Genomic DNA, 13,920 nt, shown 5'->3' with positions numbered 1-13,920 from the left:
AACAAACTCAGATGACTGCAAGGAAAATCCTGCAGGCCCTGGGTTACATGGCATCGTGCATTCTTCTGATTCCACAAGCAAGGCTGCATATGAGAAAACTACAATGGTACCTAAGGAGTCTATGGTCTCAGCACAATCACAGCCTAGAAGCTTTGATACCACTCATTCCATGCCTTCAAAAGAAATTCCTGTGGTGGGCCCAAGCAAGCCAATCAAACAGGGGCCTGCCTTTCAGCAAGCCAGTAACCAACCAAACCATTACCTCTGACGCTTCAGACCATGGATGGGGAGCACATATGGAGGACAGATGCATCCAAGGTCTATGGTCTCAGAAAGAATTGCGCTTGCACATAAACCAAAAGGAAATGCTGGCAGTGATTCATGCAATCGAGGCCTTCAAGCTCTTTCTACATCAAGGCCACCTGCTAATAAGGACAGACAATACCACAGTTATGTGGTACATAAACAAGCAAGGAGGTACCCATTCCTTCCCTCTTTGCAGACTAGCAATGAATCTTTGGGAACTTTCCCTAAAACTCAATATAGAGCTGCAATCCCAGTTTGTGCCAGGAAAAGAATATACTGGCAGACAGCCTAAGCAGAAATACCATGGACCCACACGAATGGATGCTGCACCCAGACATCTTCCTTCAGATAACACAATCATGGGGGAGGCCGGACATAGATCTTTTTGCCTCCCACCACAATCATCAGCTGAAGAAATTTTGCACAAGGACATACCACCCACAAGCATGGAAAGTGGACTCCCTCTCTTTCAGTTGGAATACTCTAACAGTGTATGCATTTCCACCACTCCCACTAATGACCAAGGTCTTACTGAAAATCAAGACAGAGCAGCCAAAAGTGATTCTAATAGCCCCGGACAGGCCAAGGCAGCACTGGTACCCTTTGTTACGGAGCCTGTCACACACGGAACCGTGGCCTCTACCACTATGGACACTCCTTCTGACACAGCACAATTACAAAACTCTGCACTTCAGCCTGAAAACCCTGCAGCTGACAGCCTGGAGAATACCTTGACTCCTCAACAGGAAAAGCTATCCAAGAGAGTGAAGGATATCATCTTGGAAGCTCACAGACCTTCCACGAGAAAGATATATTCAGCAAAATGGAAAAGATTCCACACTTGGAGCACCGCAAAGGGCCTAGATGCCACAGTGATGAGCATGGCACATATCCTGGAATACTTGGCAGACATGCTCCATAATGGCCTTTCTTACTCTTCCATAAAAAATCATGCTTCAGCAATTTCAGCAGAATACAATACTGATCCACCTGTCTTCTCTCATCCTCTCCTAAGGAAGTTTCTAAGAGGAATTAAAAACATCAATCCTCCAAGAAAACCACCAGTGCCTACATGGGACCTTAACTTCATGTTGGAAAAGTTGACTTTACCTCCCTTTGAACCAGCAACATCTTCAGAGTTACAGTTCCTGTCTTGGAAGACTGCCTTCCTTCTGGCCATAACCTCAGCAAGAAGAGTATCTGAATTGCAGGCACTCATGGCAGTACAACCATTTCTTATTTTTCATCAGGACAGAGTCTCCTTGAGGACCAATCCTTCATTCATGCCAAAGGTGGTATCCAGTGTCTCATTGAACCAAGCTATTCACCTGCCTACCTTCTTTCCAAACCCACAAAACAAGGGAGAGAAACTTCTGCATACCCTGGACATTCACAGACAGTTACGCCAATACTTGGACAGAACTAAGACTTTCAGAAAAACTGACCAGCTGTTGGTAGCATATGCTGCAGGCATTCAAGGAAAAGCAATTTCCAAACAGACAATTTCAAAATGGATAGGAAATTGCATTCGATTCTGCTACTCTTACCATGGAAAAGCGGTGCCAGCTAACATCAGACCTCATTCCACCAGAGCTACAGCCACCTCCACAGCCTTCTTAAGAGGGGTGGCTACCAAGGAAATTTTAGAAGCTGCTACATGGAGCTCCGTGCATACATTTTCCAAGCATTACAATTTACCCTTATATTCCAGATCCAGAGCAGGCTTTGCTACGGCAGTCCTGCAGGGCATTTTAGCTACACCATCATTTTCTTAGAGCCTACCACCCCCAGCTTGTCTATGGTGTTCTACCCATATGTAAGGACTGCAGATGCATCCTTGAAGGACATAGTACAGTTTTGTATCTACCATAAATGTAGATGTCCGATAGGTATGCATCTGCAGTCAGGTTTACCCTCCCTCCTTCCCCTCTGTGGTACTTCTTGGGTACTTATCCCTCTTATAGCTAGCTGGGGTTATCTATTATGGTGTATTTGTTTTATATTACTGTGCATGTTTGCAATATTTTGTATTTCTACCAAATTTAGCCTTCCTTAGAGGGCACCTGGCATCTGGGGCAAGAAAAACTGAGGAAGATGGCGTCGGCTGACACTTTTATACCCAGGCGCTCTGACGTCGGGGAAGGGGCGACATCAGCCGACGCCGGACCCAGACTTTGGAATCCGGCTGACCGAAGGGCTGCCTGAGGCAGGACAACCCATATGTAAGGACTGCAGATGCATACCTATCGGACATCTATATTTATGGTAGGTACAAAACTGTACTTTTCTTTGACAACTAATCCTTTTATGCCTAAAGCTGTATCCCAATTCACTTTAAGCCAAATAATCCATCTCCTCATTTTCTTTCCTGAACCTAAAAATGAGGGAGAAAGGATTATTGATATCTTGGATAGTCAAAGACCATCTTGACACAGCAAAATCATTCAGATCAGTGGATCAGATGTTCATTTCTTGTGAAGGTAAGAAGAATGGACAACATGATTTAAAACTGACTATTTTCATGTGGTTTTCTCAGGCTGTTACCTTTTGTTATTCACACCATGGCAAAACTATTCCAGGCAGAATCAAGGTCAACTGTACCGGGACCTTGGCTTTGTCTATAGCTTTTTGGCTTTGTCTATGGCTTTTTGGAAAGGGTTGGGTTCTAGAAGTTTTCGAGAAGCTGCAACTTCGTTCTGTATACATACTTTTACAAATTACTGCAACCTTGAATCTCTTTCTAGGTCTAGATCAGGCTTTGCTGAGACCATTATCCAGGGGTTCCAGGAACCTTCTCTTTCCACCTCCCAAGTATTCTAAGCTGGATTAATCTATTTATATAGCTAAGGCTACTGCAGCAATGATCAATATGATATCTCCCTTTAAAGTGGAATTAGTCAGATGACTTTTAACATCTGCAGAAATTGTGTATATTAACTTAACAAATGTTATCAAGTAGTTAAGAAATACTCTTTCAATATACAAAGAAAGTTCACATAATTTGTTTCTTTAACAATAATCAGTGTATGCAGTCAACAAAGTGGCTGTAACTGCTGGTGGGGTTGGAGAGCTGTCTGTGGATGAAAGTATCTTATACTTTTATCATCTGTTCATTTTTAAAAATCAATAATCTGGCTTTACAGGACTTTGTGTGTGTGTGACAATTAAGCTGGAATTCTTTGGCTACTGTTTGTCTGTGTGAAACAAATTTGAAATATGTGATTTCAGTCATTATTATTTTTATTAATTTTTTGACACTGACATCTGAGAAGGATGTAGTCAGCAATGTAGTGATAATTGCTGGGTTTGGTGAATGTCTGTGCATATAAATGTGCACAAAGTGCACACTGACCAGATACATTTTCAGTGAATGTGAGTTTCAAGGGAAGAGAATCATATTGTTGCTTACGTTAAGTCTGTTTTCAGTGTGAGATTGAGTTTTGTATTCTTCAGCAAAAAAAAAAAAAAAAATCAGTGTTTTGTGCTGTAGAATTTGAAATAAAAGTTTCAAATCAAATCTCTAAGTACTGTAAAAGTAAAGTGGAAAATATTATGCATGCTGACAGGTTTGAATAGTGTTTATGGTAATTGGGGATAGACAGCCAAGTAATGGGTATTAGAAGGGTTGAGGGAGGGGTTGGTCCATTACCATGCCTAAGATCCCATTTGACCCTGATAAAGCACTGCTAGGGAAGAGTTTAATGTAGTACTTGTCAAGCTGGTGCATTTTGTTAGGCTGGGGGTCTGAGGTATCATAGCAGAACTATTACGAGTTCTGTTATGGCCTACGTACAGCAAGTTATTTCCACAGACTGCAGGTAATAAAGAAGAGGATGAGAAATTTAGAAAGTTGTTCATACTTTCATCATTTATAAATTTGGTATGTCAGAAATGTCCTTTTTTTGTTATCAGTAGGTTTGAGAACTCATTTTCCTTGTGCCATCTAATATTTACAAATGAAGACTCCTGATTATTGTTGCTTACATTGATTCAACTTTGCTGGGTACTGTAGGTTGTAAATGACTGTTGGTTTTGTAGTAATCCCTTTTAAGGCAAGGCACTCCCTAATATCAGATTTACCCTGTCTATTAAGTTAGAAATAGTTAAAATTAGTATTTTGTTTGTATCTGTCTAATTTCTGTTGAAAACAAAGCCAATACTTTTCTTTAAATAAGGTGCTCTACACCCATCAGAAGACAAAGAAGACAAAGACGTGGCAAGATGGAATATTAAAATTATGTCCTGACGGAAATAAGGTAAAATATATGCAAGACTCAACAATGCTAAACATCATTGATTGTGGTGAAGTTTTGTAGTAGAAGACATAATTTAACTTTTTTGTTATACATATTTAAAAGGCTGTGTAAAGATTTCCTTTGGATCTGTCAGTATAATAATGAGGGGAAACTATGTGTGTTTCTAGTACAAGTTAGGAGCTAAACTAATAAGCTGCAATGATACTTAATATAATGCTTACGCATAGTTGGATATAGCTCCCTTGTTTATGCAGTAACATAATACAAATGGATTTTCATGGCTAACTCTAAAATAAAGCATCATTCGTAGTCCATCCTATTTTTTAAACAAATAGCACAAAAAATATCTTAAGACCAAGTCTGTAGATGACTGCAAGCTGGGAGCATTAATTAAATCCCCCAAAGACTCAGCCACCCTGCAAAAAGGCTTGTCCCAGTCTAATAACCTGTGCCATAGTAATGGACTTGAGCTAAATGGCATGCCTATCCTTCACTGCCATCTCCATCCATCAGCCCTCAAGCTGCTACTCAGACTTGGGTCACTTGGGCTGTAGTTGGAGCATTATTGCTTTATGCCATGGAGCTGGTTTCGGAACAGTGGATATTCATTCTAAGGATCATTGCTGCAAAAGATTACAAATATGAATAGAATTCAGCTGGAGGCAAGCATCAGTCTTCTAGCTAAATCTTTTAGAAACCAGACATATCTTGAGAGTGTGAAGTTTAGTCTTTTGTGCAAGGGCTACCAACAGGAAGCCTGGGTTTAAAAACAAAGTGCAAATTCCTCCTCCTTCAAATGTTTTCCCCCATATGAATTGAAAAGTTATTTACATGACTTCTTTTCATCATAAATGTCCTGCCCCTCAAATCTTGAAAGAAATTTTTCTTTTATTGCTATATTTACAGCTTTGTATTTTTCTGTTTTGGCATCTTTTTGGGATTTCTCCCCCCACTGGCCAAAATTCTGGAAAAATGCACCCATAAACAACTCCTTGACTATTTACTAAATAATAACCTTATCTCCATTTCCCAGCATGGTTTTAGACCCAAGTACGGCACTACTACAGCACTAATTAGCTTTACCAATTCTGTAAACCATTGCAGAAATAAGGACCAACTTGTCTCTTTCATTTTCCTTGATATGTCTAAAGCTTTTGACACAGTTTCCCACCAAAAACTGCTCCATGAACTTTCATCCTATAACCTTACCCAACCTGCACTATCTTGGTTTTACAATTACCTGTTTGACAGACAGCAGGCAGTCAAGTGGGATAACAAACTCTCCCCCTCCTATCCATGTCTGAGGGTGTACCGCAAGGCTCAATCCTTGGGCCCCTGCTTTTCATCATATTTAATGATAACCTCAGCACTGCCACTCAAATAGCCTTCATTGTACAATATGTCGATGATTCCTCCCTCATCTGCTCTGCCCCAACCCTTCATGAACTCTAAGAAAAAAAAAAAAAAATATCTCCTGGACATAGAAAATTGTCTTTCCGACCACCGACCAGTACTCAGCCTGAACAAAACTAAATTGATTATCTTCTTCAATATCAAACCCGAAAACAACCTTCCCCACTTCATCATCTGCTCTTCCAATAAAACTTCGATCAAGCCTATGGAACAAACTAAACTTCTAGGGGGTCATAATTGATAATTGTCTTAAATTTGGTAAACACATAACACTAACCTTCAAAAAGGTTCATATCACACTTGGCTCACTCTACAGAGCCAAACCTTACCTTTCTAATAACATCAGGCTATCCACAGCCAGAACTCACCTACTGTCCACCCTTCTATACTCTGCTCACATTTTTACCAACCTTTGAAAAACAGGTACAAGTAAACTAGAGGCCTGTTAAAATAAAAATGCCAAATTTGCCACAAACCAACCACATAAATCTCAACACTGCACTGTGCTGCATAAACTCAGTTGGATCAAGTTACCTAATCTACTATCCCTGTACCAACTAACCATGGACCATTCCATTATTTACCGACCTGAACACTGTCCTGCACTTGCACCTCGTTCAAGTAAATATTAACTGCAAAATGTTAAGATCCTCTGAGAAACTTCTAATAGTCATTAAGGCTAACAACATCTTTGGAGATTCTCTATTCTCCAGTAAAATGTCTAAAACCTGGAACTCAATCCCACAACGCATTCTGTGCTCCCAAATTCAAGCTACTCCTCAAGGAACATCTCACCAATCATTGGCTATGTTCCTGTACATCTCCTGGCTGATACTTGCGTCTCTTTTTTGTTACCTACTTTAACTATTCCTGTTCTCATCTTTATTTCCCTTATTCAGTTTGAACAGCTAGGATACTGTGACATAATTTATGTTATGACTACATATTGAATTTGTTAAAATGTAAATGTAAAATGTATTTGCTTTTTTTTCTCTCTCACTTTAACTATGTTAACTTGTCATACTAGAGCCTGTGCATTCTTACTGTTAATTCTATGTAGATGTTCTTCACATTTCACTGTTGCAGTCATTACATTTGGGTTATCTGCTTGCAGTAGCCCTCAGTCGGCCTGATTAACAAAGTCTTGGGTCCTGCATCGGTTGCTGTCCCTTCTTCCATGACGTCAGGGGTAGAAAAGCATGCAGCCGACGCCATTACATCAGTCTTTCTTGCCATGCCCGAATCAGAAGCAGTTCACAAGTGCCGGTCGGCTGACTCCTGAAATTTTCGTTTTCGAGTTTCAGAACTGAAGTCTTCAACTAAAGCTAAGTATCCTGTTGGGGAAACTTTTTCTTGCTCCTTACCGATGTCAGTAAAAGTTAATAATTGCATTACTTGTGGAAAGCAAATACCTCACAAAGATTTTTATTCGTACTGTATTCCTTGCCTAGGCCCTGACCACGACGTACCTTGCTGTTGGTTTTGTGCTTTATTTAATCAGCGCACTATCCGTTGTCTGTATATTTTTGCTTCTAAATATTTCGGTTCTCGGTTTAATTATCCAGAATTGTCGTCGCTTAGCCATCCGACTACCAGGATTCCGAAAAAAAACGCAAAGCTAAAGACAGAGACAGGCCTAAGCCAGTCGCCAGTTCGCTGGTACTCAGTGAGGCGCTTTCGCAGCCCCTGATACCCACTACTACTGACTCGCAGGCCTCTACTGAGACCCATTCGGAGTCCAGTATGCCACGAGATGCTTCAACTGTGGAACCTCTGGATGTCTCTATCTTGGATGGGTCCGGAGCCGCTGTGCAGGCACCGGCTTCTGAGGGTGTATTCAGGCCTACGGACTTGCATATTAAACCAACGCCTCCTTCATTTAGGCCAGCATCTCGAACCATGCCTAAGAAACCGATGCCGCGGTGGCCCAGGCCACATGTTCAGGCCTCTGTGCCTAAAAAAACAAATGATAAGAATGGCTGAAGATCTTGTAATCCTAATCAGGGGAAGCCAACCTCCCCCTTCTAAAAGACCTAGGACTGAAGTTGTTTATGAATCTTCTGAACAGGATTCTGATTTTTCTGATTCTTCTGTTGATCTGGATTTGCCCTTATCTACTTATGAGGATTCTGATGCAGAGGACTCTGTTCCATCTGCTTCCCCTCCAGAGGATTTTTCTTTTGGCGAGACCTTGCATACTCTAAGGGAGCATTTCCACTGGGAAAGCCGGGACTTTTCTGATTCAGTAAAGAGGCTTAGGGATTTCTTACTCCTACCTCAGCACAGGCCTTTAGCTGTATCTGCTGTACTAGACATTGTTGATGCCTTTTCAGACTCTAGTTTGGCTCCTGATTCTTTGCCGCCTGCTCCCAGAAAACCTGGCAGATATTACAGGGTTCCTGATTCTCATAAGTTCCTTTTTAAAAATCCTATTGCGGATCCAGAGACTATTTCACAGGGACCCAAGGGCATTAAGGCTTCTACTGCTAAAAATCCTACCCCCTCTGATAGAGACTCCAGGGCGCTGGATAGATGGGGTAAGAAAGTTTACACTTCGGCAACCTTGGCCATTAGGGCTTTAAACTGCCAGTTTCATATGTTAAAGTATCAACAACATGTTATTGGATTGCTTACACAGAAAATTGTTACTTCCTGACTGTGCTTAAAATAAAGAATTAGAGGATTTAATGCATTCTGCTGAACAGGTTGGAAAACATACTTTGTAATGTGGATTTGATTCATTAGAGGCCTCTTGCAGGGCTGCTGTTACTGGGTCTGTGCTCAGAAGGCATGCCTGGCTTAAGGAGCAAGGTTTGCCTGATGATGTTAAAGCTAAATTGTTAGATGCTCCCTTAAATCAGGACTGCCTGTTCGGCAACAAGGCTGAGGAAATTCTTAAAAAGATGGAAGATAAAGCTAAATCTATGCAAAGTGGTAAAGATTTCTTACAAGTTCAGACAACTAAATTTAGTAGTCATTGGCCCTCTAAAAATTGGTCCTTTCTAGCCCCTTCCAGGTCTTCTCAAGCCAAACCCAGACACAGCAAACCCCCTGGTTTCAGTACCAAGGGACACACAAGACTAGGCAGTGAGGGGTTTCTGCACCCAAACTTGGGAGTAGTAAGACTCCACCCTATGAAAAACTGTTTCAATGACTTGCTTTTAAAACTACCAAGCACTACCGAACTGAATGCTCCTTTATGCGGAAAGATTGGTCTGCAGGCCAAAAACTGGGAGCTCGTTACCCAGGACAAATGAGTTTTAAATGTAGTGTCCCAAGGATACAGATTTCATTTCCACACGTTACTAACACCAAACTGGTGGCCAGATCTACCCCCAAATCAGTGGGCAGAGGCCCAAAATCAAGTACTCTCTCTCTTAAACATGGGGGCTATTCAGTTGGTACCAGAAGAGGAAAAGGGACAAGGTTTCTATTCGAGACTTTTTCTGGTACCCAGAAAAGGCAATACATGGCATCCTATCCTGGACCTTTCTATTGTAAACACCTTTCTGGTGATTCCAAAATTCAAAATGCTGACTCTTCACCAGCTGCTTCCTATGCTAGGCAAGGATGCATGGTTGGCAACACTAGACTTAAAAGAAGCATACCTGCACATCCCTATCAGGGAGTCTTGCAGAAGATACCTACGCTTCAAAGCAGGCTACATGCTCTATCAGTTCTCTGCACTGCCCTTTGGCTTATTTACTGTGCCCAGGGTATTCACAAAGTGCCTAGCTCCAGTCATTGCATTTTGCAAGTAAAGAAATATTCAAATATACCCATACCTGGACAGTTGTCTAATTCAGGCAGAAAGCAAGGACATTCTTTTGAATCATCTGGCCTTTGTTCAAAGGGTACTGACTTGTCTGGAGTACACCATAAACAAAAGGAAATCTCACCTTGTACCCTATCAATAAATTATATTCCTGGGAGCAAGCTTGTATATAACTTCCCAGATGGCTTCCCTCATGCCAGAGAAACAGATTAATTTGACAGCTTACTTCAAACAAGTGGCCACAAAAACCCAGCTATCTGCAAGGCAAATGCTGCAAGCCTTGGGGTTCATGGCCTCCTGCATTCTTCTAATTCCATATGCAAGGCAGCATATGAGGAAGCTACAATGGTATCTCAAAAGCCTATGGTGTCAACATTCACAGGATCTAGAAGCAAGGATTCCTATCATACCTTGCCTGGAGTTCCTTTGGTGGGCAGGGGACTACCATTCACATTACCCCCTGCCGCCCAAATCTTAATCAGAAATGCATCAGACTATGCATGGGAGGCTCACCTGGCAGGGAAGTGCATTCCGGGCAAATTGTACCCAAGTCAAATGCACCTGCACATAAATCAAAAGGAAATTTTAGCTGTACAGAATGCTCTGACAGCCTTCAAGGACCACATTCTTCCAGGACAACTAATGACGGACAACACCACTGTCGTGTGGTACATAAACAAGCAGGGGGGGGGGTACCCATTCTTAACCCCTCTGCAGACTAGCCATGGCATTGTGGAGCACAGCCTTGAGCTACCAAGTGAATCTACATGCTCAGTTCCTGCCAGGAAAACAAAATACACTAGCAGACGGACTAAGCAGAAACCTCATGGACCCACACGAGTGGAAACTGGAACCAAGGATTTTCAACATGTTGACAAGCAAGTGGGGGAGCCCAGATATAGACCTGTTTGCCTCTCCCCAGAACCATCAACTGGACAAATTTTGCACAAGGATTCCCCACAAACGAGCTTGGAAAGTGGATGCTCTGTCTTTCAGCTGGAAAAACGTATCAGTTTATGCCTTTCCTCCTCTGCCTCTCCTCTCCAAAGTACTACTAAAGAGCAAACAGGACAAACCAAGGGTGATGCTGATTGCACCAGACTGGCCACGCCAACACTGCTACCCCCTCTTGTGCAGTGTGTCACAGCTAGCGCCATGGCACCTGCCTCAGATCCCTACCCTGCTGTCACAGCAGGAGAGCCAGATTCTGCACCCCCAGCTTCAAACCCTGAACCTGGCAGCCTGGCTAATTACCTAATCTCTCTGTTACCATCCTTCAGTAAACAAGTGTTCGATGTTGTTTGGGAGGCAAGGAGGCCTAGTACTAGAAAATCTTATGCTGAAAAATGGAAAAGATTCTGTGCCTGGAACCAAGCTCAAGGGATGGTCACAGCAGTGCCCAATTTACTTCAGATTCTTAAATACTTAACTGAGATGCTTCACAAGGGCCTTTCCTTTTCCTCCATCAAAATTCACGCCTCAGCCATTTCAGCTCATTACAACACAGAACCACCCCTCTTTTCTCACCCACTGCTCAAGCAGTTCCTCAGAGGGGCCAAAAACTTAAGACCACCCAGAAGAACCCCAACTTCAGCCTGGGACCTTAACTTTGTATTGGAAAAACTCACTCTTCCTCCTTTTGAGCCAGCTGCAAGTGCAGAGTTAAAATTCCTTTATTGGAAAACATCTTTCCTTTTAGCAATCACTTCAGCAAGAAAGGGTATCTGAATTACAGGCTCTTACGGCAGTGGAGCTTTTCATCAGCTTTCATGTGGACAGGGTGTCCCTCAGGACCAATCCCTCCTTCATGCCCAAGGTGGTATCCAGTGTGGCTCTTAATCAATCCATTCATTTGCCAACCTTCTTTTCTAATCCACAGAACAAAGGGGAACGGATACTGCACTCCTTGGATGTGCACAGACAACTCAGATTTTACTTCGACAAGACTAAACTTCAAAGGAAATCTGAACAACTGCTGGTGGTATTTGTTGCAGGGGCAGAGGGGAAGGCTATTTTAAAGCAAACCATTTCTAAATGGATAGGCCATTGCATTCATTTCTGCTATAAGCACCATGGAAAACCTATCCCACAGGGGATTAGACCCCATTCAACCAGGGCTGCATCTTCCTCTGCAGCCTTTCTCAGAGGTGTCCCTACCAGAGACATCCTAGAAGCTGCTACTCTGAGTTCTGTACATACTTTCACCAAGCATTACCATTTACCAATTTTCTCTAAATCCACAGCTGGCTTTGCCACTGCAGTCTTGCAGGGCCTAATAGATGGTCCTAATGCTATCTAAATTCCTCCTCCCATCCTTAGCTTTGGGAATCTACCCAAATGTAATGACTACAACAGTGAAACACGAAGAACATAGTACAGCTGTGTACACTTACCATAAATGTAGATGTTCGAGTGTATTCACTGTTGCAGTCCTGGTTACCCTCCCTCCAGCCCCCTTGACTTCTTTTGGCTATACCTCTATTCTCCTTTACTATGCTTAAAAGCTTTTTGGTGTATTTGCTTTTTTGTTGGAGGTATAACCTTGTGTGTGTGTGTGTGTGTGTGTGTGTGTGTGTGTGTGTGTGTGTGTGTGTGTGTATATATATGTATGTGTGTATATATATATATATATATATATATATATATATATATATATATATATATATATATATGTATATATATATATATATGTATATATATATGTGTGTATAGAAAAACTGATGTAATGGCGTCTGCTGCATGCTTTATACCCCTGACTACCTGACGTCACGGAAGATGAGACAGCAACCGACGCAGGACCCAAGACTTTGATAATCAGGCCGATTGAGGGCTACTGCAAGCAGATAACCCAAATGTGATGACTGCAACTGTGAATACACTCGAACATCTACATTTATGGTAAGTGTACACAAGTGTACTTTGCGTTTCTTCTAGTTCCTCGAGCAAGATTCTTTTTGCGTATCCTGCAATGGACACTGGTACTTCAGTGGTCCATTCTTTACCAACCTCTGTCATTTCCCAGAAAACTCACTCCAGTTTACAAATGTCATGTTTGCTGGTGGATCCAGTCAGATGACTTCTTTCTCTCTTCGTCCCTCAATAGCCACAATGACCACAGATGCTTCCCAACTGGGCTGGGGGAGGGGGACATTTCATGTGAAGGTTGGTCCAAGGAATGTGGTCCCCCTTGGAAACTAAGTTTGCATATCAGTGTCTAAGAGATAAGAGCAGTCTTCCTAATGTTGTAAGCTTTTCGGGATGTTCTACCTCTAGGGACTATTGCAGTCCATCCATATAACATGTCAGTAGTCTGGTACATCAGCAAATTAGGAGGAACCCGTTCTTACCCATTGTGTAGAGAGGCCATGAGGGTTTGGGAATGGGCAATATCTGCAGACCACTTTCTTATTGCAACGCAGATACAAGGGGAAACTAACTCACCACCAGACAGACACAGCAGGTCACCACCAGACAGACACAGCAGGTCAGTTTTGATTGCTCAGTAATGGTCTCTCAATCAAACAGTAGCAAATATGATCTTCAGCTACTGGGGCCAGCCTTACTTCAACCTGTTTCCCTCTCCCCTTCATCAACAAGTGCAGCAAGTACTTTGCTCTTGATCCCCCCCTCCAGGAGTGTCCCCGAGGGATGCTGTGATTTACAGTTGCCCCCCCCCCCCCATCTCCTCTATGCCTATCCTCCCTTCCCCTGATTCCAAAGTTTCTACAGAAAACAAGAAGGCTGAAGAGCTCAGTCATCCTCACTGATCCCCTTTTGGCCTCGACAGGTGTGGTTCCCCCGTGGATACTAGAGCCCACTCAGGTTCTCGTATCTCATCCATCGGAAATACAACATTGCACTCCCTTAAACTAACCACATGGTTTCTCCGGTTTCTCCACTTCCAGTGATAGTAAGACGGTCCAGGCTCGCTTCCCCAGTTTCTTACATTATCGTCGCCTCAGAACACTTGCGCCAAGAAAGTTTACAGAAGCAAATGGAAAAGATTCTCTATATTTTTTATTTTATTTATTTTATTTTACATTTGTTAACAAATGTAAAATAAAATAAAATAAATAAATTCTCTCCCACTTCTAGATTATGTAAAGCTTTCATGAAGGGGACTTTCTTCCTTAGACCTCCAATAAAAGATCCCTCTCCTTCGTGGGATTT

General features: G+C 42.3%; 1 protein-coding gene across 1 annotated transcript in view; it reads left to right on the top strand.

The window, feature by feature from the left end:
• Positions 1-13,920, top strand: part of ZGRF1 (zinc finger GRF-type containing 1) — a 2,981,513-nt gene that overhangs the window by 237,318 nt on the left and 2,730,275 nt on the right. The window contains 1 exon segment of the mRNA XM_044061551.1: positions 4,482-4,562. Coding sequence (XP_043917486.1) covers positions 4,482-4,562 — 81 coding nt within the window.

Source organism: Protopterus annectens, chromosome 2.part0 (genome assembly GCF_019279795.1).
Source record: "Protopterus annectens isolate FY-2018-M chromosome 2.part0, PAN1.0, whole genome shotgun sequence".
Lineage (NCBI taxonomy): Eukaryota > Metazoa > Chordata > Ceratodontiformes > Protopteridae > Protopterus > Protopterus annectens.
Note: the sequence above shows the minus strand (reverse complement) of the source record. Positions and strands in the feature narration are given on the sequence as shown.